The sequence below is a fragment of the Oncorhynchus mykiss genome, chromosome 20, assembly GCF_057628025.1.
Source record: "Oncorhynchus mykiss isolate SJ-2025 chromosome 20, ASM5762802v1, whole genome shotgun sequence".
NCBI classification, from domain to species: domain Eukaryota; kingdom Metazoa; phylum Chordata; class Actinopteri; order Salmoniformes; family Salmonidae; genus Oncorhynchus; species Oncorhynchus mykiss.
The window spans coordinates 30,759,465-30,784,920 of record NC_143041.1 but is presented as its reverse complement, the minus strand read 5'-3'; the positions used below and the strand labels follow the sequence as shown (position 1 = coordinate 30,784,920).

General features: G+C 44.7%; 1 protein-coding gene across 16 annotated transcripts in view; it reads left to right on the top strand.

Annotated features, from left to right (window-relative positions):
* Window positions 1-25,456, top strand: part of tanc2b (tetratricopeptide repeat, ankyrin repeat and coiled-coil containing 2b) — a 218,719-nt gene that overhangs the window by 173,956 nt on the left and 19,307 nt on the right. For 11 of the 16 annotated variants that reach the window (XM_090212875.1, XM_021576270.3, XM_021576267.3 and 8 more), the window contains 13 exons: window positions 2,768-2,972; window positions 5,998-6,255; window positions 10,067-10,198; window positions 12,984-13,019; window positions 13,585-13,866; window positions 14,090-14,217; window positions 15,596-15,827; window positions 16,259-16,428; window positions 16,807-17,085; window positions 19,180-19,347; window positions 19,561-19,721; window positions 19,984-20,092; window positions 20,212-20,334. In XM_090212875.1, coding sequence (XP_090069001.1) covers window positions 2,768-2,972; window positions 5,998-6,255; window positions 10,067-10,198; window positions 12,984-13,019; window positions 13,585-13,866; window positions 14,090-14,217; window positions 15,596-15,827; window positions 16,259-16,428; window positions 16,807-17,085; window positions 19,180-19,347; window positions 19,561-19,721; window positions 19,984-20,092; window positions 20,212-20,334 — 2,283 coding nt within the window. The remainder of the gene's footprint in view (window positions 1-2,767; window positions 2,973-5,997; window positions 6,256-10,066; window positions 10,199-12,983; window positions 13,020-13,584; window positions 13,867-14,089; window positions 14,218-15,595; window positions 15,828-16,258; window positions 16,429-16,806; window positions 17,086-19,179; window positions 19,348-19,560; window positions 19,722-19,983; window positions 20,093-20,211; window positions 20,335-25,456) is intronic. The other 5 variants (XM_090212876.1, XM_021576269.3, XM_021576268.3 and 2 more) reach the window with 1 other exon arrangement.

Sequence of the window (25,456 nt, the reverse complement as noted above, 5' to 3'; positions counted from 1 at the left end):
CCAAGCTTGTAGCGTTATACCCAAGAAGACTCAATGCTGTAAATGCTGGCAAAGGTGGGACTAAAAGGTCTGAATACTTATGTGAATGTGATATTTAAACAACAAAAACATATTATACATTTGCAAAAATGTATAAAAACCTGTTTTTGCTTTGTCATTATGGGGTATTGTGTGTAGATTGATGAGGGGGAAGAAAAACGATTTAATCAATTTTAGAATAGTTTGCGATGGCACTGTATATCTTGCCACAATAAGTCTGTTTTTAAGCACTACAGCAGATGACCTGCTTTCTATACCTCAAACCTAATTTGACACATCTACGTTTTACAGGAGAGGGAGAGAGAGTGACAGACAGACAATTCGAAAACAAACACCAATTTTGATAAATTCCTATATCTACTGGGTGAAATACCACAGTGTGCAAGATTTGTGACCTGTTGCCACAAGAAAAGGGCAACCAGTGAAGAACAAACACCATTGTAAATACAACCCATGTTTACTTTCTCTTTTGTACTTGAACTATTTGCACATCGCTACAACACTGTATATAGACATAATATGACATTTGAAATGTCTTTATTCTTTTGGAGCTTCTGTGAGTGTAATGTTTACTGTTAATTTTTATTGTTTATTTTTTTGTGTGTTTATTATCTATTTCACTTGCTTTGGCAATTGTAACATATGTTTCCCATTCCAATAAAGCCCTTGAATTGAGGGAGGGAGGGAGGGAGGGAGGGAGGGGAGGAGGGCGAGGGACGGACGGCGTAGCCGTTGCTTCAGCTAGGTGTGTTATGGACTGTATAGGTATGGGCTGACGCAGTGTGGCTAACCGATTAGACTGATAGCACATGCTGTTATGCTGTAGTGGTGGGGGTGTATAGAGAGGTATTTGAGAGAGGTTCATTCAAGTGACTTCTCACTCTAGAGACAAGGGCCATAGGGCTCTGGTGAAAAGTAGTGCACAATGTAGGGAATAGGGTGCCATTTGGAATGCAAACTGGTGACTCATTGTGGACTCCTGCCGTGTGCGCTCCCTCAAGTCAAATTTTCCAATATTTTCTTCACAAATATAGCCTGCCCTAAGTATCTTCTTTCTTTTTTTTTTGATCCATGAAAATACATTGAACCTCTCACGGGCGGCAATATGAGGATATTAAAGGATACATTTCCTTTTACTGTTAAAATCAATATATGATAAACTTTCAGTTGGCCTATAGTAGGTAGGATTGTTACGGTAGCTGGGATCTCTGCAGGATGGCTAAAGCCTATTGGCTTAGGGAGGAAGGTGACCTTCTCAACCTCCAGAAAGCCGGCCATTAATTGCCTGACCCCTCTACACCCCTCTGCCTCTCCACGTCTCTGCCTCAGCAAGGCAAAGATCCAAGCATCCAAGTTCAATCCAATTCTACCGTGCATTTTAAGGTCAGATGGTCAGACTAATACACAGAAGAGATGTCCCAAATGGCATCCTATTGCCTATGTAGTGCTATACATTTGAAGTAGTGCACTATATATGGAATAGGGTGCCATTTGGGATGCAAACCAGAGTGCACTAGCCCAGCAGATGGAGGTTATGCTGCTTGCTGAATAGAGGTGCTGTGTGTGTTCGTTTTCTGCTAGCTTCTCACAGACTGACCCTGTAAATGTGCCGATTGACTGCTCTCTTCCAAACCCTGAGTACAGGGGACAGCTCTTACTGCGCCTGCCCAACTCATTGACTGTACAGGCCCCAACCCCCCTGGCCCCAGGAGTTGGGGGGGGGGAGCAGAGATGAGAGGGAACACGTAACAGACAGCATGCGGCCTGACTTGGCTCTCTGTCTTGTCACTACAGCTCTGACTGACTCACACTGACCAGGAAGACCAGGGGCAGTCTGACTGTTACATAGACTGGATACAAAGGGGGCTAAGCAGTTGAGGCTTGGGGTTGAGTTGAGGCTTCAGGAGGGCATATGGGGGGAGCCATGGTCTTCTACAGTAGATCAAGTGTATATGTCATATGCACATGGTACACAGTACATTGAAATGCTTTCTTGCAGGTTCACCTCTCAACAATGCGACATAATAACAATAAGAGTAAGTAAGTTAAGCATAATAAAAAAATTAGCTCAATGGAATAAAAATAGAGTACAAATAGCATAAATTTAAATACAAGGAAGGAACTCCAACTCATTTAGAGTAGGATATTTACACAGTATATTTGCACATAAACCTGTTTTTTGGGCACTAGGCAGCTACGTGAACTGAGAGTCCTTTACCTTACAAATAATGAATGTGTGTGTGTCTGTGTGTATGTGTGAGTGTGTAGATTAGCCATGCCAGAATGCCTCTCTCCCTGTCGTGCCCTCTCATCCTAACCTGAGCTGACATCAGGGAGGGGCACGGCAGGGGGTAGTAACATTGTGACAGGTAGCATCCAATGGGGGAAGGGTCAGGAACTGTGTAAAGCTCTCTCTCTCTCAGCAAGGCTGTGGAATCATTCTGCTGCAAGAGATCAAACGGAAGCTTCAGTACTATTGGTCCCAGATAATTATACACCTACACAGAACGCAATGGAAGACAGTAGCATGGTTTCCAGTACCAGGCTCAGTGCTTACTAGAGCCAGAGATGTTTGAAACCGAGAGACTCAACATGTGATTACTTCCTCCATTACCTTGTGGTGGTAATTTGCTCCTCTCCTATTGATGGTGGGCTCAATCGTCTTGGGTTTCTGGGGTGTGTGTGTGGGCACGGGCTTGGGCACTGACTGTGTGTATTTCTCCTCCAGGACCTGGCTGGTAACCAGAGGATCAGTCCGTGCTCCACCCTGACCAGCAGCACAGCCTCCCCCCCGGCCGGCTCCCCCTGCTCCACCCTGCCGCCCGGCGCCGATGGTGCCATGCCCGGGGGTAACCAGGGCCACAAGGACCACGCCTACGGATCTGTCACCAGCCCCACCTCCACCCTGGAGAGCCGGGACAGCGGCATCATTGGTGAGGGGGAAGGGCTATATATACACACACACATGAACGCACACATGAAAAAATACACATACACATAGTCAGACCAATACCCCCTAATGACAAAGTGAAAACAGGATTTTTGAAAATTTGGCAATAAACTGAACCTTATTTACATACGTTTTCAGACCTTTTTCTATGAGACTCGAAATTGAGCTGAGGTGCGTCCTGTTTCCATTGATCATCCTTGAGATGTTTCTACAACTTGATTGGAGTCCACCTGTGGTAAATTAAATTGATTGGACATGATTTGGAATGGCACACACCTGTCTTTATACGATCCCACATTTGACAGTACATGTCAGAGCAAAAACCAAGCCAAGAGGTCGAAGGAATTGTCCGTAGAGCTCTGAGATAGGATTGTGTGGAGGCACAGATCTGGGGAAGGGTACCAACATTCTTTGCAGCATTGAAGGTCCCCAAGAACACAGTAGCCTCCATCATTCTTAAATAGAAGTAGTTAGGAACCACCAAGACTTTTGTTAGAGCTGGCCGTCCAGCCAAACTGAGCAATCGGGGGAGAAGGGCCTTGGTCAGGGAGGTGGCCAAGAACCCGATGGTCATTCTGACAGAGCTCCAGAGTTCCTCTGTGGAGATAGAAGAACTTCCCAGAAGGACAAACATCTCTGCAGCACTCCACCCATCAGGGCTTTATAGTAGAGTGGCCAGACGGAAGCCAATCCTCATAAGGCACCTAAAGGACTCTGACCATGAGAAACAAGATTGTCTGGTCTAATGAAACCAAGATGTATCTATTTGACCTGAATGCCAAGTGTCTGGAGGAAACCTGGCACCATGGTGGTGGCAGCATCATGCTGTGGGGATGTTTTTCAGCTGCAGGGACTGGTAGACTAGTCAGGATCGAGGGAAAGATGAACAGAGCAAAGTACAGAGAGATCCTTGATGAAAACCTGCTCCAGAGCGCTCAGGACCTCAGACTGGTGCAAGGTTCACCTTCCAACAGAACAGGATGCTCCCCATCCAATCTGACAGAGCTTGAGAGGATCAGCAGAGAAGAATGGGAGAAACTCCCCAAATACAGGTGTGCCAAGCTTGTAGCATCATACCCAAGATGACTCGAGGATGTAATCGCTGCCAAAGGTGCTTCAACAAAGTACTGAGTAAAGGGTCTGACTACTCATCTAAATGTGTTATTTCAGTTTTTATACATTTGCAAACATTTAAAAAAATAAGTTTTTGCCTTGTCATTATGGGGTATTGTGTATAGATGAGAAAAAAATACAATTTAATCAATTTTAGAAAAGGCTGTGACGTAACACAATGTGGAAAAAGTCAAGGGGTCTGAATACTTTCCGAATGCACTGTACAGTCGTGGCCAAAGGTTTTGAGAATGACACAAATATTAATTTCCACAAAGTTTGCTGCTTCAGTGTCTTTAGATATTTTTGCCAGATGTTACTATGGAATACTGAAGTATAATTACAAGCATTTCATAAGTGTCAAAGGCTTTTATTGACAATTACATGAAGTTGATGCAAAAAGTCAATATTTGCAGTGTTGACCCTTTTTTTTCAAAACCTCTGCAATCCGCCCTGGCATGCTGTCAATTAACTTCTGGACCACATCCTGACTGATGGCAGCCCATTCTTGCATAATCAATGCTTGGAGTTTGTCAGAATTTGTGGGTTTTTGTTTGTCCACCTGCCTCTTGAGGATTGACCACAAGTTCTCAATGGGATTAAGGTCTGGCGAGTTTCCTGGCCATGGACCCAAAACATTGATGTTTTGTTCCCCGAGCCACTCCATCATGCTGGAAAAGCTCCAGCTCCATCATGCTGGAAAAGGCATTGTTTGTCACCAAACTGTTCCTGGATGGTTGGTTGAAGTTGCTCTCGGAGGATGTGTTGGTACCATTCTTTATTCATGGCTGTGTTCTTAGGCAAAATTGTGAGTGAGCCCACTCCCTTGGCTTAGAAGCAACCACACTCATGAATGGTCTCAGGATGCTTTACTGTTGGCATGACACAGGACTGATGGTAGCGCTCACCTTGTCTTCTCCGGACAAGCTTTTTTCCAGATGCCCCAAACAATCGGATTGGGGATTCATCAGAGAAAATGACTTTACCCCAGTCCCCAGCAGTTCAATCCCTGTACCTTTTGCAGAATATCAGTCTGTCCCTGATGTTTTTCCAGGAGAGAAGTGGCTTCTTTGCTGCCCTTCTTGACACCAGGCTATCCTCCAAAAGTCTTCACCTCACTGTGCATGTAGATGCACTCACACCTGGCTGCTGCCATTCCTGAGCAAGCTCTGTACTGGTGGTGCCCCGATCCCGCAGCTAAATCAACTTTAGGAGACGGTCCTGGCGCTTGCTGAACTTTCTTGGGCGTCCTGAAGCCGCCTTCACAACAATTGAACCGCTCTCCTTTTTGATGATGCGATAAATGGTTGATTTAAGTGCAATCTTACTGGCAGCAATATCGTTGCCTGTGAAGCCCTTTTAGTGCAGAGCAATGATGACGGCACGTGTTTCCTTGCAGGTAACCATGGTTGACAGAGGAAGAACAATGATTCCAAGCACCACCCTCCTTTTGAAGCTTCCAGTCTGTTATTTGAACTCGATCAGCATGACAGAGTGATCTCCAGCCTTGTCCTCATCAACACTCACACCTGTGTTAACGAGAGAATCACTGACATGATGTCAGCTGGTCCTTTTTTGGCAGGGCTGAAATGCAGTGGAAATGTTTTTGGGAGATTCATTTCATTTGCATGGCAAAGAGGGACTTTGCAATTAATTGCAATTCATCTGATCACTCTTCATAACATTCTGGAGTATATGCAAATTGCCATCATACAAACTGAGGCAGCAGACTTTGTGAAAATTAATATTTGTGTCATTCTCAAAACTTTTGGCCACGACTGTATATGATTGGTTGTGACGTTGGGTCATCAAGCATGGTCATAGCAGAGTCAACCCCTCCTTCCTTACACTCTGACCCCTGACCCCTCTCCTCTACTCCCGTTGTTCCTTCCTTCCAGCCACCCTGACCAGCTACTCGGAGAACGCTGAGCGTGGGGGTAAATACGGGGAGGGGGGTTTCTCGCGTGGCAGTAACCTGAAGCTGTGGCAGAGCCAGAAGTCTGGCACTGACTCGTTCCTGTACCGTGTGGACGAGAACATGGCCGCCTCAACCTACAGCCTCAACAAGATCCCTGAGAGACACCTGGACAGCATGTCCTCCCACTCCGCTCACTCCATCCCTCTGTACCTCATGCCTCGCCCTAACTCCGTCGCAGGTGAGTCCCACCCTCTTCCTCGCTCTTCCTGCTTGGTCTGTTCCTACACATCTATATCCTAACCTTTGACGTTGACCTACGGCTTAACCTTGACTGCGTCCTTATGCAGTGTCCTTCCTTCCCCTTTTTATCTAAAAGGCGCAAGATAATGTTGACAGCCTCATTCTCAGTATTGAGCTCTATTGTTTGATTCCAGGAAAATATATATATATTTTGCACATTCTGTCAATTGTATCTGAATGTTGAGGAGAACGTTACATAGAAATGTATGTGTGTCTAGTTATGACACTTATAGCATTCCTCAAATAGCTTATTCCCCAAAGTATGGCTAAATGAATCTTAAAATGTGAAGTTACATAACAGGCTGCCATTCCTGATGGATCTTATTGTATTATTGTCCTGCTATTCAGAGCCGAGACATTCATTGGAGATGAGCTGTATTACTGAGCCTTCCCTTCAGACGTTACAGTGTTGCGAAGATGCAGTGGGGTTCCGACAATGTCAATGCTAACATACGGCTCAGAATGAACTCCCAGTGTATTGTTTCATTCTTAGTAGTGTGCCAGAGTAGATAATGGAACAGTTTCACTAAAAGGAGTAAAATACCTCACACATATCGGTTCTGACCTGCTCTCTATGTCAGCCATGTTCTAATAGCTAACTGTCTGTCTGACAGCCAGGTAGTGGGTGTACAGACAGTGGTTTAGAGAGAATGAGCTTCAATCTATTCTCCTGCTTCAATAATGAGTCCTTGAAAAAGGACAGAGCAGGCAGGAGGAGTGGGCTCGAGAGCTGCTCGAGAAGTAACATGACATGAGATGAGGTGAGAGCGACAGCGAGGGAGGGAGAGGAGCGAAAGAAGGAGAGATTATTTATTTTATCCAGGCCTACAGTAGAATGGACCTTGTGAGTGGTGGAATGGGACTGAGAAGGAGGAGAGAAGTGGATGCATTAGGAGGTAGGGAAAGAGGGAGAGCTATCTCCTCCACCAAGGGGAAGAAGAGCGAGGGATGGAAGAAAGGAGGGAGGAGAGGAGGCCGTGGATTGGCTGGTCTCCCACGGCAGAGGAACATCAGAGCTTCAGGCATTAACCGTTTCTATCCCCCTGAGTCACTGAGAGGGAGAGAGACACTGCTTTGAAGTGCAGAAGGAGAGAACTAGCTGAGACCGTGGAGTGAGAGGAAAGGGAGGCTGCAGAGGTGGAAAATGAGGAGAGGGGGATACTTTATTACCTAATGAGAGAGAAGCTTGTTGGGAGAGTGTGAGAGGGATGGAGGGAGGCGAGGGATGGAGAGAAAAGAGAGAGGGTGAAGGAGGGAGGAAATATATAATGTTAAAGGAGGATATCTTTTCTGTCTCGTTCACAGTCATCTCAGTAGTATTTTAAGTGGAATAGAACAGAAATGAATAGAAACCTCTCATTGAAAAATGTACTTTCTCCTCAAACTCTTTGGCCTTGAAGACCAGACTAATAAAACATAGTCAGTAACCCATCAGGTTTTGCACCATGCCATTCTTCAGAATTTTCACATCTGTACATATTAATAATGTAGGGTGTGTCCAAAATCGAGCCGTATGGGCCCTGGTCAAAATGAGTGCACTAAATAGCAATTGGGTCCAATTTGGTATGCAACCTGTATTGTAGAAATATTACACTAGAAATGTCAATACCTCTATTTCCCCTTGGAGAGGGAGATTGGGTGGCCTCACATTTTACAGGAGACAATAGCATTTAGTTAATTTCTGAAATGTGTTGTGGGATAACTGGCTGGACTGTTGGGATACCAGGCCTACTGCCTAGCCTGGATGTATATCAGAGAGCAGCAATGTTCCTGGACATGCGCTTTATAACTGGGTTGTTAAAGCAGGAACACGCGCATTCACGCACACAGCTGGGTGAGGTCTCCACCATGCTATTCAGCGCCAGGAGTCATTTCATCATGATGTCTCTCTCTCTCTCTCTCTCTCTCTCTCTCTCTCTCTCTCACTCTCACTAACACTTTTCCCCCTCCATTTCCACTGAGCACGCTAGTTGTGCTATCTTAGCTGCATTGGCACAGACACTGCATTGCTGATAGATAGTGAATTCAACTCTCAACTCAGTCCTCCTCAGATTAAAACCGAGTTGAAGAAAGGGAAAGGGAGAATTTGAATTTAGCTCCTGACCTTATTCCTAAGCCCAAACATTATCTTTGACCTTTTGTCTTAGTTTAGTGGTAACCTGTACCCAGATCTGTTTGTGCTGTCTTGCCAACTCCTATGGTCATTGTCATGCCAAACATGTAGGCCATACATCACAAACGGACCAGGCTAGTGTAGTGGTAGTAGGAGTGGCATTTCTTATCTGAACAAACCAGTCTGTGTCCCAATTGACACCCAATTTCCTATTTAGTGCAATAGTTTTTTTTCTTTTCTTTACCAGGGCCCATAGGGCTCTGATCAAAAGTAGTGCACTATATAGGGAATAGGGTGCAATGTGGAACTTACATCACCCAGTTCCATGACCATGGCCATCCCCATTCCAGTAAGGTCCAGGGCCAAGCCCCCAGCATTCCCAGCTGCTGTCCTCCCTCCATTTTGGGAAAGCTGTGCTGTGAGCTTCATCATTGGTTGACTCCATTGCTGGTTTGCTGTAGTGACTCACTGCAATCAACAACACAGACACACATGCTACTGGAGCATTAACACTAAGCTGGTGATGCACACAAGCTGCTGGGAGGTGAACCCTCTGAGACGGACAGAGGAGGAAGAGACCAGTGTTAATGATCAGACTGATCTGATCCCAGCATACCTCTCTAGATCTCTCCCCATGGATTATATTGTACTTCCAACCTGGGTGCAGTTTGCCTGGATATATGCTACTGACGAGTTAGGGTTGATCTGAGAGGGAGTCAATAGGAAGTCATGCTCGACCCCCTTCCTCTCCTTCCTCACTCCATGATGCATCTGTGGATCTATTCAGGTAGAGTTTCAAAGAAGGCAGTGCCTCAAGGTGTGATTGACTGTTTGACCTCCATGCTCTGAGAGTAGAGTAGTGAATCTCTCTCTCTCTCTCTCTCTCTCTCTCTCTCTCTCTCGCTCTCTCTCTCTCTCTCTCTCTCGCTCTCTCTCTGTCTCTCTCTCTCAAAGCTGTGGTCTGACATTGCTGTAGACATACCTTATAACTGATAGTTCACTTAGTCATACATATGTCCTCCTCTGACTCTGACTGGCTTTGAGGCTGCAGCTCCCACTGATGTGGTGGCAGGTTGAGGGAACTGACCCCCCCCTCGCACACACACACCAGCCTCTGTAATCTCATTGACAATGCAGTGGCCCCCAGAGTAGAGCTGGTCTGCAGACACAGCATGGAGTGAGCAAGCAGCAGTGTCAGTGTGAAGGATTTTTCTCCATGAATAAGACATTTGTCTGCAGAGTTAATTAATCCACAGGGTCTAGGTGGCATCTGCCTCCTCTCACAAGCCCATGGAACAGCCGTTCAGAGGGGGGTGGGGGACAGGTCCATGTAACAGCCATATTGCATCCCTCCCTCCTGCCTTCCTCTCTAAACTTTACTGTGAACTTACTCAGTCTTGACGACCAAACCGCCTCAGGATGCTGGCATGTGCTATCATAATACTGTATGTGAATCAAAGCTGCATGTGAATCAAACGGTTTCTTTCTCTCCTCTTCCACACACACACATTACACACACACACACACACACACACACACACACACACACACACACACACACACACACACACACACACACACACACACACACACACACACACACACACACACACACACACACACACACACATCTCAGCCACCAGCTCGGCTCACCTGGAGGACCTGACCTACCTGGATGATCAGAGACACACTCCACTGCGCACGTCGATGCGCATGAATCGACAGAACACACACACCGGACCAGGCCACGCCCAGACCGACCTCAGAGGTAAGACAGGAGCACTATAGCCCTTCAGAAGAGACAGGTTGCTTCCCAAATGACACCCTATTCTCTATATATAGGGCTCTGGTCAAATGTGCACTATATAGGGAATAGGGTGACATTTGGGACAACCATAATGTTCTCCCCTTGCCATTCTTCCTTCTTTACTTATTTAGCCACTAATGAACTCATCACAGTCTTCTGCCATCCAGTCATACAGTATAGGGATACAGCAAGCTGCTGCCTCAAGTGCTTTTACATTTCACACTTAGCTGTGTGTCTCCATAACACATCTACAAAATAATAATTATATCACATGAGCGTGCGTGCTTCTGCATGTGTGTGTGGGCTCCCCATAGCCAGCTGCAGAGTAGAGGGCTCTAGGCCTGGTACTCTCCGAGCTCTACAGCCACTTGTTTTTCTCCTCTCCTAAGCGCAGCCAAGTGTGTTTACAAGCCGGCCCACTGCATCCAGGCATGCTCCTTGCCTCTTCCGATCAGTGTTAGCAACCTTCCTGAGTAAGCTACACCACTACACCTCCTTACTTCAGGGAGAGAGACTTACTTAACTAGTGTGTATAGCCGCACAGTGAGTTTTAAAGGAGAACAAATTGTCTGCTATAAAAGTAGGTATGGTCGCAAAGGGAGCAACACATTGCTGCTATACTATAGTGAATATGTATGAGCGGGTTGTTGTGCTAGTCAGATGGTAACCAAATGCTGAAGCGTCCTCCTTGGTTGGCACTGCTTCACTTCCTTTGTTTTATGTTGTTTGATGCTGTCATGGAAATCAAGAGACTAGCTCAGTGATGCTGTTTTAAGCCCAGTGAGTGAGTCAGAGTGAAGATAGCAGGGAGAAGAGACCATGTGTCCCAAATGGCTCCCTATTTAGTGAACTACTTTTGAACAGGGCCCATAGGGGTCTGGTCAAAAGTAGTGCACTAGATAGGGAATAGGGTGCCATTTGGCAAACGACCATGGTACAGTAGCTTAGCAAGAGATGGTGATAGACCTGGTGAATCAGGCAGATGCAGTTTCTTAGATTGCCTCCCACCTAATACACTCATTCTAGACACACATATGCAGGCACAAAAATCCATGCATGCAAATGTATGCACGCACGCATGAAGGCAGACACACACACGCACATCTGTGGAGTAGAGCTGTCTGGGCCTAATGTAACCCTGGTCCTTCATATGGAGCAGACTGAAGTACCACTCCTCCTCACCTCCCTCCATTCTTTCAGCCTCCCCTGCTCTGAGTCATCCTCACCTAGTGAATAATTAAAGTGTCTGAGTGAGCCTTTCCGTCTGGACACGTACACACACAGTGATACCACTCTGTCTAGCTGGTCAGGGGGAGAGGAGAGGAGCAGAGTGATCCCTAGGCTTATACCTCTCACAGCCTTGTCTAAGCAGGAAGTGATGCAGCTCCAGATACAGCACCCCCCACAGACCCGCTCCATGCTCCCTCCTTCCTGCTCACAACATGGCAGCCATGTTTCTAGGATTTTATCACCTACAGCAGACCAGCAGAGGCACAATGACTTAGCTAATAGGCCTAATGCTTAATGGTCTTTGCCATAGACAACTGCTAGTGCTGAGTAGTACCTTGTGTGAGGTGATTACAGTGGGAGAAGAGACTAAATGCCAGCCCTGTATTGGCGCTGGCATTTAGTCACTTCATGAGATTAGCACCACTTAATGCAGGACACCGTATTAATTTACATCTGCTATGGCCGGTGCCCGGTCTAACTAACACACAGTGAAGAGAAAGTGTTGGGGTGTTTTAGTTTTTTTCCATTAGTGAAATCTACGACACTCTTTCGTAGTCTATGAGATTGTATTAATCCGTTTTAGGATCAATTGAAGGATGGCAATGCAGAAAAGATTTTCGATGGTTTGCTGCATCCCAGCAACTGTTTTATTCCAAGGCTCAGTGTGTGTCTCTGTGTCTCTGTCTGTGTCTCTGTGTCTCTGTGTCTCTGTCTGTGTCTCTGTGTCTCTGTCTGTGTCCATGTTTGTGTATTGTCGTTTTTTGTTTGTGGTGATTCAGCGAAATTTGAGTTTATCAAGTTGTGTTGACTGTGTATACATAATATATGGTGCTGCTGATGTCAGGCTATATTCACAGATGGAAGTAGTTTTTCCCCAGGTATATCTATACTACTGCACTACTGTGCAGTCATCAACCATTTTTCCCAACTTGTTATGATTATTAGTATTATTGGTTTAGCTGTAAAACATGCTTGGCCCAGCACTTTGTACATTTTGGGAAGGAATATATTATATAAATAACAGCAATTGGAGCTCATTATATTGTGATGCTCCTTATGTAACACACACATCATTCATCACACGTGTTCTCCCCAGCCCTGACTCATGGTCTGTCTATTGCATTTATGTTGTACTGTGTCGCCTGCCCTAAACCAATAGATAGATATCACTTGACCACAGGATATTTCTTTCTGGGAGTGTACTGCCTTACAATAGATGGATCTGGAGATGTTATTATATCATATTAGTTGATATCTGATGCTGCAGTCTCCATCTCCTATTGCGGCTCTCTGTACCAGTGTTGGGGGCCGGTTCCATATTCCAGTTCTTCATTGGAATTAGAATTGGAATTTCAGTTATTTCCTGAATTGAAATGTAATTGACCTTTGACCACCAACCCTGCTCTGCACCATTAGCATACTGCACACGGCTGCCAGCGTCCATTCTGTTATGCTTCCCATGACCCTGTCTGTTCTTTCATTGCCTCCTCTTTTCTCTCACTTCTGTTTGTCTCAGCTTCTGCTAACAACCACGCCTGGCAATCCCAATCACGTAAGCTTACTTTACTTTAATCTGGTTACATGTCTGGTAACATGCATTTTGTCCATATTTCCACTGATGTTGTTTCAGATCATACAGCTAACTGTAAAATTAAGATAAGTAGGAAAAATAACTCCTGTTTAGATTTGGTCCTTCTCTCATCTCCAGACATATATTTTAGTCCAAACATAGTTTACATCCATACATCCATGTTTTTTAATACTACTCTTGTTCAGATGACGGGATGCCCAGACAGTCTTTGAAAAACAACACGTTTATCTAATGACTCCCCCTAGTGAGGAAAAATAATAGTATTTGTGTTAGGACATACAGGTTTCAATTGTGAAACAAATGAATATTTCCCTTGAATCCCTTCTCTGTCACACATGATTACAGAAGTCATCACAGTAGGGATTACAGTAGTGATTACAGCAGTAGGAGGAAGTCCCATGACAGTCAGGACTCACTATAGGCCATACACACTCATTATCTTAATGTAGTGGCAGCATTTCTCTGTCAAATAAAGAGCAACCATTGTAACTGTCCATCTTCTCTCTCTCTCCCCCTGCCCCTCCAGTGCGGTTTGCCCCATACCGGCCACCTGACATCTCCCTGAAGCCCCTCCTCTTCGAGGTGCCCAGCATCACCATGGACTCCGTCTTCACCGGCCGTGATTGGCTGTTCCAGGAGGTCGATGCCCATCTCAACAGAGGCAACAACATCCCCAACCTCGGCGTAGTTATCGTGGGCAACATTGGCTATGGCAAGACAGCCATCATCTCTCGTCTGGTGGCGCTGAGCTGCCACGGAACGCGCATGAGACAGATCGCCTCTGACTCTCCGCAGGCCTCTCCCAAACGTAGGCTCAGATACTCATGAATAGAGATTGCTATTAAAATGGCCACAACCAACAAGTCAGCTTTCAGTAAAGTTTCTAAAAAAACATTTCTGTTGAACAAAACAGAGGTGGAGGGCATGCTTTGCTATTGTTGGAATGGCAGATGGATCCTTTAAGGTGATATAAAAATGGTTTGACAAACATGCCATTGGTTAAATCCTCTTCCTTCTATGCTTCTTCTCAGATGGAGAGCTCCCCCTTACTCAGCCCCAGCCGGCCTATAGCACAGGTACTCTGGGAGGGGGCAGCTGTCCCGGGACCCCTGAGATGAGACGACGCCAGGAGGAGGCCATGAGGAGACTGGCATCTCAGGTTAAAAAAAAAGATGACTCTCCAATAACAATTATACCCTCATTGCCAAACTAGCAGACCAGTTAGAATGCATGCCCAACACATCTTCATACTAAGTGACATGCTAGTCTGGATTTTGGACCAGTTTCACAGTACACAAGGCTAGCTGTTTTAATTGCAAACATCCAGTTTGGCCTAGAAACATTCTTTCTAACAACTCTTTCTCTTTCAGTGGCGTAAACGTGTTAACATTTATGAACCTGTCTAGTCTGAAGTTAAATATGAATGATGTGTGAGGCGGTGCTTAGTGGCTTCCCTAAATCCCCACACCACTCACATCATACCATAGCCCCAGCTTCCCCTATCCCCTAAATGGGGGTGACAGACGCGCCTTGCCATCTGTAGCCCCAGCCCCAGCCCCATTCCTCTCCCCAGCCTGCTGCATTATGCAGATGTGTTTAAAAGAGAAAAAACAACTTTGCCAGGGAGCCTTATGAAATATGTATACCTGCAGAAAGCCATTTCCCAGCCAAGCTATTATATCTTGTTAACTCGATGCATTAATAATTGAGCCCGCTCCCACTTTTCTCCCTTTGTTTTAAGCTCTGTTTTATTCCTCTGTGACTCAATTAGCATTTTATCCTGATTTGTTATTTTATCCCTGCGGTTTCCTTGATGAAACAGAGGAACAGAGGCTGGCGCTTGGTCCACGTCAACTGTCATAGTCCCCGAGCTGGACACACCTTGCTGGTGGCGCAGCTTACTAATTGCTTCACTTCACCTCTCTCCTCCTCTTTTTCATTTTATTTTTCTCTCCTTACCTCTTTCACGCCCATCTGTTCTTTGTGTTATCTGCTCGTGGCATTTTATAAAGCTTTGTGCTCACTGTGCTGAGAATATATTATTATAGAGAAACACACTGAGATTACTCATCTGTGTTGTGCGGATAATCATTTAGACTTTTGACTCCTCTGGGTGTCCGTCTAAACATGCAATTAAACACACACTCATTCACATCCATCTTTTCTCAACGGCAGGGAGCTCTGAATTATTTATTGGCTGAAAACCGAAAAGAGAAACGAGACGTAATATGTTCATTACACTGCAATCATCCACCATGAACTAGTTGACTCACTAGTTGACTCACCAAATCAATTGTAGCAGCGCCAGTTTATAAAACCGGATTCTTATTGTCAAAACATAGAAAACAGGATCGTGTTCATTAAGCACCAATCTGAAGAATGACCTGGACTTGGTCCAATAAGAAATGCACATTTTATTTTAAAATGTTTTTTAAAATGTTTTTGCTACAGTGTGACCTAATGACCTGAACCCCGTCTTATATTTTCCAACCCCTTTTACTGACCTACCATGTCTCCCCCCTCTCTATCGCCCCCAGGTGGTGGCGTACCACTACTGCCAGGCGGACAACGCCTACACGTGCCTGGTGCCAGAGTTTGTCCACAACGTGGCAGCGTTGCTGTGTCGCTCGCCACAGCTCATCGCCTACAGAGAGCTGCTGCTCAGGGAGCCACAGCTACAGAGCATGCTCAGTCTGCGCTCCTGCGTTCAGGATCCCCTGGCATCCTTCAGAAGAGGAGTTCTAGAACCCCTAGATGCCCTCTACAAAGGTGATACAATTCTCTGCTATAGGCCCTGGTTAAAAGCCCTATAGGCCCTGGTTAAAATCCCTATAGGCCCTGGTTAAAATCCCTATAGACCCTGGTTAAAATCCCTTTAGGCCCTGGTTAAAATCCCTATAGGCCCTGGTTAAAAATAGTGTGCTATAAGCCCTGGTTAGAAGAAGTACACTATATAGGGAATCTCTGGTCAAAAGTAGTGCACTATATAGGGAATAGGGTGACATTTGGGGGACACCCTTAGAACCCCTGGACGCTCTCTACAAAGGTGATAAAACTGTCTCTACTCCTAGTGACTCTGTCAGTGGGTGGGATCCTCAACACATATGTATTCTTGATTTTAGCAAGAGTACATTAGGCAGAACATTTGCAATCATGTTTTTTGGTCCATATTGACTCTTTTCTCTGTGTGTGGTTTTTAGAGAGGAAGATCGCCTCTGAAGATGACCTGGTCATCCTGATAGATGGGCTAAATGAGGCAGAGTTCCACAAGCCTGACTACGGAGACACCATCGTCTCATTCCTCAGCAAAACCATCAGCAAGTTTCCCCCCTGGCTCAAATTGGTGGTCACTGTTAGGACCACATTACAGGTAGACACATTATACGCATTACAGTCCTCTACCCCTCCAGTAAGGGTGTGGCCATTAAAAACATACAAGATTAACACTGTTAACACCAAACAAGGATAATTGTCTTTTGATAGAGTTTGTCAATACATTGACATCAGTGGAAGATTGCTTGTACATCTTGTTACACTGCCCACGCATCTCTTTCCCTCCCCCACTTTTCTTCTTCTAACCCCCTTCATCCTCCTCTCTCCTTCCTCCATTTCTCCCTTCCTCCCACTTTATTCTTCCATCCATCTTCATCCTCCTCTCTCCTCCTCCTTCCTCCTCTCCTCATCCATCATTCCCCCCTTTTCCTCCTTCCTCCTTCTCCCTTCATCCTCCCCTATTTCCCTCCTATAGGAGATCACCAAGCTGCTCCCATTCCACCATATCTCTCTGGATGGTCTGGAGGAAAATGATGCTATAGACCAGGATTTACAGGGTTATATCCTGCACCGCATCCACAGCAGTCCTGAGATACAGAACAACATCTCTCTCAACGGCAAGATGGACAACACCACCTTCGGCAAGCTCTCTGCCCACCTCAAGGCCCTCAGCCAGGGATCCTACCTGTACCTAAAACTCACCTTTGACCTTATAGAGAAGGGGTACCTGGTCCTCAAGAGCTCCAGCTACAAGGTAAGCCGGTAATTTACAGTATGCATTATTGCCTTGCTTTTATTCTTGTCTTTATAATGTTTCTTTATCCTACTTTTAATTACACCAAACAAAAATATAAAAGCAACATGTAACAATTTCAATGATTTATGGATTTCACATGATGCAGCGATCAGTAGGCCCACCCACTTGGGAGCCAGGCCCAGCCAATCAGAATTAGTTTTTCCCCACAAAAGGGCTTTATTACAGACAGAAATACTCCTCAGTTTCAACAGCTGTCTGGGTGGCTGGTCTCAGACGATCCCGCAGATGAAGAAGCCGGATGTGGAGGTCCTGGGCTGGCGTGGTTACACGTGGTCTGCGATTGTGAGGCCAGTTGGGCGTACTGCCAAATTCTCTAAAACGACATTGGAGGCAGCTTATGAACATTACAATCTCTGGCAACAGCTCTGGTGGACATTCCTGTAGTCAGCATGCCAATTGTACGCTCCCTCAAAACTTGAGACATCTTTGGCATTGTGTTGTGTGACAAAACTTCACATTAAAGAGTGGTGTTTATTGTAAGGTGCACCTGTGTAATGATCATGCTGTTTAATCAGCTTCTTGATATGCCACACCTATCAGGTGGATGGATTATCCTGGCAAAGGAGAAATGCTCACTAACAGGGATGTAAACAAATTTGTGAAGCAAATATGAGAGAAATAAACTTTTTGTACGTATGGAAGATTTCTGGGATCTTCTATTTCAGCTCATGAAACATGGGACCAACACTTTACATGTTGCGTTTATATTTTTGTTCAGTATATATAATGCATTCGGAAAGTATTCAGACCCCTTGAGTTTTTCCTCATTTTGTTACTTTACAGCCTTATTCTAAAATGTATTAAATTGTTTTTTTTTCAATCTACACAATAGCCCATAATGATAAAGCAAAAATAGGTTTTTACTCAGTACTTTGTAGGAGCATCGATTACAGCCTCAATTCTTCTAGGGTATGACGATACGAGCTTGGCACACCTGTATTTGGGGAGTTTCTCCCATTCTTCTCTGCAGATCCTCTCAAGCTCTGTCAGCTTGGATGGGGAGTGGCGCTGCACAGATATTTTCAGGTGCAAAGATGCTTGATCGGGTTCAAGTCCAGGCTCTGGCTGGGCCACTCAAGGACTTTCAGAGACTTGTCCCGAAGCCACTCCTGCATGTTTTTGGCTATGTACTTAAGGTCGTTGTCCTGTTGGAAGGTGAACCTTCGCCCTAGTCTGAGGTCAAGAGCGCTCTGGAGCAGGTTTTCATCAAGGATCTCTCTGTACTTCATCTTTCCATCGATCCTAACTATACTCCCAGTCCCTTCCACTGAAAAACATCCCCACAGCATGATGCTGCCACCAATATTCTTCACCGTAGGGATGGTGCAAGGGTTCCTTCAGACGTGACGCTTGGCATTCAGGCCAAAGAGTTCAATCTTGGTTTCATCAGACCAGAGAATCTTGCTTCTTATGGTCTGAGTCCTTTAGGTGCCTTTTGGCAAACTCCAAGCGGAGACACAATCCTGTCTCGGAGCTCGAAGGACAATTTGTTTCTTCCTCATGGCTTGGTTTTTGCTCTGACATACACTGTCAACTGTGGGACCTTATATAGACAGGTGTGTGACTTTCCAAATCATGTCCAATCAGTTCAATTTACCACAGGTGGGCTAAAATGTAGAAACATCTCAAGGATGATCAATGGAAACAGGATGCACTGGAGTTCTCACTTCGAGTCTCATATGAAAGGGTCTGAATATTTATGTAAATAAGGTATTTCTGTTTTTTTTTTTTAAGAAATTTGCAAAAATGTTTAAAAACCTGTTTTCGCTTTTTTAACTGTGGGGTATTGTGTGTAGATTGATGAGGAAAATGTTTTATTTAATCAATTTTAGAATAAGGCTGTAAAGTAAACAAATGTGGAAATAGTCAAGGCCTCTGAACACTTTCTGAAGGCACTGTATGTGCCATTTACATTTTTTATACAGAACATTGTATTGCACTCCCTACCTAAGAAATATGCTATAATAATGATTGACTGACTGATTGATTTATTTGTTGATAGAAAATATCTGATTGATTCATTGATCCCAGGTGGTGCCCGTCAACCTGGCAGAGGTGTACCTGCTGCAGTGCAACATGCGTTTCCCTACCCAGTCGTCCTTCGAACGGGCCCTCCCCCTACTCAACGTGGCAGTGGCATCCCTCCACCCCCTCACTGACGAACAGATCTACCAGGCTATCAATGCCGGCTCCCTGCAGGCAAATACACTTATTGCACTGACGGGGAACCGTTTGCATTTCCCATAGGAAAACATGTCACACTTAGCCACCATGCGAACACTACCTGGGCATGTGCAGTTGTTTACCGGATAGCAACGATAGTGCCCGTGAAAAAGAACAGCCTTAGCAAAGCTCCTGGGCATGTGCACAGCTAAGAAGCTAAGTTTCTTGGTTTCACCCTCTTTGCTGCAGGGTATGCTGGACTGGGAGGACTTCACACAGCGCGTAGACAACCTAGCCATGTTCCTGGTCAAGAGGAGGGACGGGACCAGGATGTTTGTTCACCCATCCTTCAGGGAGTGGCTGATCTGGAGGGAGGAGGGGGAGAAAACCAAGTTCTTGTGTGACCCCAGGTCAGTGGGTGGATGGGTCTCCTGGTGTGTAGGGGGTGGGTACTATATGAGAGACTGATGTAGTCTTGGATAGAGTTGCAAAAAATTCCCCAAATTCCTAGCTTTTCCAGAAATCACGGTTAGACGTTTCCTATAATCATTAGGGAATTAACAGGAATAAGCATGTTCAACTAACTGTCAACAACATTACATCTAACTATCTACTAACCCTAACTATTTGTGCAGAAGCTCATGGTTTATGTTCCTCCCTGTCTCCCTGTAGGAGTGGCCACACCCTGCTAGCCTTCTGGTTCTCTCGCCAGGAGACCAAGCTGAACCGACAGCAGACCATTGAACTGGGACACCACATCCTCAAAGCACACATCTTCAAGGTTCACCTAACCACACTGCCTACAGACACGCACACAGACTCACACACACACACACACACTTTCATATGCACACAGCACAACTCAAAGCAGTGACAGCTCAAATTATGTCTATATTTCAGGGCCTAAGCAAGAAGGTTGGGGTTTCCTCGTCCATCCTCCAGGGGCTGTGGGTTTCCTACAGCACAGAAGGCCTGTCCACTGCTCTGTCCTCACTTAGAAACCTGTACACTCCTAACATCAAGGTACTGCTTTAACCTCTACACTCTTAACATCAATGTAACTTACTGCTTTTCCTTCTTAACTCTTAACATCAGGGTAAATTACTGCTTTTCCTTCTTAACATCAAGGTAACTTACTGCTTTTCCCTTTTCTTTACATTTTTATTTATTTATTTATTTATTACCCTTTTTTTTCTCCCCAATTTCATGGAATCCAATTGTTTTTAGTAGATACTATCTTGTCTCATCGCTACAACTCCCGTGAAGGTTGAAAGTCATGCGTCCTCCGATACACAACCCAACCAAGCCGCACTGCAACCCAACCAAGCCGCACTGCTTCTTAACACAGCACGCATCCAACCCGGAAGCCAGCCGCACCAATGTGTCGGAGGAAACACTGTGCACTTGGCAACCTTGGTTAGCGTGCACTGCGCCCAGCCTGCCACAGGAGTCGCTGGTGCGCGATGAGACAAGGACCTCCCTACCGGCCAAGCCTTCCCTAACCCGGACGACGCTAGGCCAATTGTGCGTCGCCCCACGGACCTCCCGGTCGCGGCCGGTTACGACAGAGCCTGTGCTTTTCCCTTTTAACTCTTATCATCAAGGTAACGTACTGCTTTTCAGTGTTGTCTTCAAGACCACCTAAAGTGAGACCGATTCAAGACCGGAGCAAGTCGAGTCCGAGTCTAGACCAAGACTCGAGGGAGGCTGAGACCGAGTCAAGACCTAGACCGGGCGGGGGAAGAGGGGTCAGAGACAGAGTCAAGACCGAGACCAGAAAAATGCGAGTTCAAGATCATAATTGCAATTTTGTCAAATCCCCACCATAATAAGAGTTCAAAATGTCCAATATTTCTGTGTTCATATTTCAGAACAACATATGGATTCTTTAGACATTCAGAATAGCGAATAAATGCTGCTGAAGGCAAATAGAGCCACTATACAAATATTACTAACCCAAACACAGTGGAGCACAATGAGCCTTCTACACCTTCAGAAAAGGGCTAAGGATTTATAAAATAATGATTATAATAATGATCTGATTTAATCTCTTCAGTTTTTGTTGGAAATGAAAGGGTTAACACTGAAGAGAAAAACTATCCTATCAGGATTTTTCTTTGCTAGTCTCTGGGGAGATAAATCTAGCTAGCTAAGTCAGCTATTGGCTAGGTCATCGGAAGCTAGATAAAGGCATCTGCCATTCAACTGTATTAGGGCAACATTTTGGAGTGACGGTGGAATCAACCAATCACATTTTTACTTAATGGGTGGGACCGATTTTACAAAAACGTATGGAAACGTCTGCCTTCTTGAAGGCCAACAGGTCACTGCGCAATAGCGAGCAGTAATTTTCCCACGGTCTCGCTAGCTAGCTTTTGTTGTTGGCTAGTTTTCAGCAGCTGCAGCAGGTGTTATCAAAGAGGATGTTGTTGCTAAATCTCATTAGAATATGTTAATATACACACCCAGGAAGAATGACACTTTTCAAAAATGTTCTGACAAGCTACCACTTAGATATGGTCATTTTCACATTTTCATAAATTCTTAGAATGTTTGGGAATTATATATACTAAGGCATTTGTGAAAATTCTATAGCAATGTAGTGTGGGAAAGGAGCCATGCATTTGGACAATGAATAGACACTGCAGTAAATGAAACCGAATAAAAACATCTGTTTTGTCCAGAACCGGAGTCTACACAGACTGGTGCGCTATTGCCAATCAGAGCTACAGTAGGCTTTTATACAAACAAGCCATAGAACACATTCGCCAAAAGCCACAAAATATACCTGAATGGATTTCTGCAAATATGCAAACACCACTGGAGTCCTCTTACATGTGGGAACGTACAGTCCTATTGATCAAACAACCATGAAAAGGCTCTCTCTCCCTCAGTTATGTACATCAGCAACAACAATATCAACTAATGCTAGCCAGAGCAAGATTAGCTAAAATCTAATGAAGGAACATCAGATAAACCCTCTCAAACTTTTTCTGCTAGTTGTCTGTCAAAATTGCACTGATAAACAATGGGGAATTGTAGCCTCTTCACCCTTCTGCAGCTTGCCTTCCAGTGCATGCTTGTCCCAACCAAGCACCCAAGCTAACTGGCTAGCTTGCTACTTCCAGACACAAATGAGAGAACACCTCACTCTGACCATTTTACTTGCCATAGCTGAGCAGGTTAGACTGTTTACATGTTATCTAGAGCACTTTTTTTTGTCTACGTTTGCTGACACCGGTCATATTCAGCAGGTGTTGTGCTTTTGTAAATTCATCAGTTGTTCTGCGCTCTGGCAATTTCAGATGAAAGTGCTCTGAAATCGTAGTAGATAGCCAGAGTGAATTTTGCATGCGCAAGAGATATGCTAACTGGATAACATTTGTTGAAGTTCTTGCTAGCTAACCACACCTGCATCTCTAGCTGTGTATAGCCATCGAAAAACGATATGACCCACTTACCCACTCTTCCAATGGCTTGACATCCTCCTAGCAGCTAGCTAGCGTTAGGCTCTGTGTTTTTAGCATGCTACATACACTACTGTTCAAAAGTTTGGGGTCACTTAGAAATGTCCTTGTTTTTGAAAGAAAAAATATTTTTTTTCTCCATTAAAATAACATCAAATTGTTCAGAAATACAATGTAGACATTGTTAATTAATATTGTAACAGTGAAGAGGCGACTCTGGGATGCTGGCCATCTAGGCAGACTTGCTCTGTCCAGTGTCTGTGTTATCTTAATCTATTATTTAATGAAGCTGCCAGTTGAGGACTTGTGAGGTGGATATTTATCAGACTAGACACTCTAATGTACTAGTCCTTTTGCTCAGTTGTGCACCGGGGCCTCCCACTCCTCTTTCTATTCTTGTTAGGGACAGTTTGCGCTGTTCTGTGAAGGGAGTAGTACACAGCGTTGTACGAGATCTTCAGTTTCTTGGCAATTTTTCGCATGGAATAGCCTTCATTTCTCAGAATAAGAATAGACTGATGAGTTTCAGGAGAAAGTTATTTGTTTCTGGCCATTTTGAGCCTGTAATCAAACCCACAAATGCTTATGCTCCAGACTCTCAATTAGTCTAAAGAAGGCCAGTTGTATTGCTTCTTTAATCAGCACAACAGTTTTAAACTGTGCTAACATAATTCCAAAAGGGGTTTCTAATGATTCTAATTAATGTTTTTTTCAATGGGAAGAAATAGTTTCAAATAATTTCAATTGGGAAATGCTTAATGGTTGTGTTTTTGTATTCTTATGATTGGGACCTACTGGCTTATTATGTCTGAGTTTATGGACTGCTTATCCTTTAACATCATTCTGTGTGTGATTGTCTTTCCATCGGCCCTATGCAGTGGTGTAGTGGTGATTTAACATCATGCTGTGTGTGATTGTCTTTCCATCGGCCCTATGCAGTGGTGTAGTGGTGATTTAACATCATGCTGTGTGTGATTGTCTTTCCATCGGCCCTATGCAGTGGTGTAGTGGTGATTTAACATCATGCTGTGTGTGACTGCAGTCTTCACATCGGCCCTATGCAGTGGTGTAGTGGGGATTTAACAACATGAAGTGTGTGACTGCTGTCTTTCCATCAGCCCTATGCAGTGGTGTAGTGGTGATTTAACATCATGCTGTGTGTGACTGCTGTCTTTCCATCAGCCCTATGCAGTGGTGTAGTGGTGCCTGGAGAAATGGGTATACTCTAATTTTCCCCAAACGTTCCCGCCCAGCGAAGGAAAGTCACCCTGTGTGGAACATCCTGTTTTCCAGTTTTTTTTTATTCGTTTTCCTACAGATTTTTCAGATTTTCACTCTCAAAATCATACTTAAAATATAAATAAAATACAAAAATGTGATGGTCTAAGTCCACAACAATGTTTAAACCACATCAATCTGATTGGATGGGCCTGACAGGGCCTGGCTCCCCAGTGGGTTGGCCTTTGTCCACACAGGCACTTCCACGTTTACGCCCCTGATGAAAACAGCGCATGATGACAATTGCATATCACAAATAGCCTACTAACCAACACTTCGGACTAAACTTTTTCAATACCTGGTTTGCATACCCATTGCTGTCTTAGTTAGCATTTACTGTTAGATATCATAAGTTGAAACGTCTTTCCTACCTTACCGGCTACCAATGTCATACTTCTGTGAGCTGCTCCATGCCAAAACCAGTTGAGAACTGCACACACTTGCTGCCTGCAGATGATATTCTTCTGAAACTAGATTGTGTGCAGTGCACATGTGAATATATTTAATGTGCTTTGTGATTGTGTAGGCTACATTGTGCATGATTTCTCTATTGTACTACATAAATTGTATACCTTCACTACACTACTTTGATACGCATCAGTATGGATGAAGAAGTCAGTATACACAATTCCCACTGAAAATAACCTGGGTATACGGCTTATACCTGCGTATAGCCTTCTTGTTTTACAAGAAGTGCACTCTCCTACATGAGTGCGCTGGTATTATGGTTGCTGTCCTTTCAGAATCACAAACCTGTCACATACTGAAGACCTATAGGTTCACCACTGTACTAACCTGCCACATTGAAGACCTATAGGTTCACCACTGTACTAACCTGTCACACTGAAGACCTATAGGTTCACCACTGTACTAACCTGTCACACTGAAGGCCTATAGGTTCACCACTGAAGACCTATAGGTTCACCACTGTCCTAACCTGTCACACTGAAGACCTATAGGTTCACCACTGAAGGCCTATAGGTTCACCACTGTCACACACTGAAGACCTATAGGTTCACCACTATACTAACCTGTCACACTGAAGACCTATAGGTTCACCACTGTCCTAACCTGTCACACTGAAGACCTATAGGTTCACCACTGAAGGCCTATAGGTTCACCACTGTCACACACTGAAGACCTATAGGTTCACCACTATACTAACCTGTCACACTGAAGGTCTATAGGTTCACCACTGTCCTAACCTGTCACTCACTAAAGGTCTATAGGTTCACCACTGTCACACACTGAATACCTATAGTTTCACCACTGTACTAACCTGTCACACACTGAAGACCTATAGGTTCACCACTGTACTAACCTGTCACACTGAAGACCTATAGGTTCACCACTGTACTAACCTGTCACACTGAAGACCTATAGGTTCACCACTATACTAA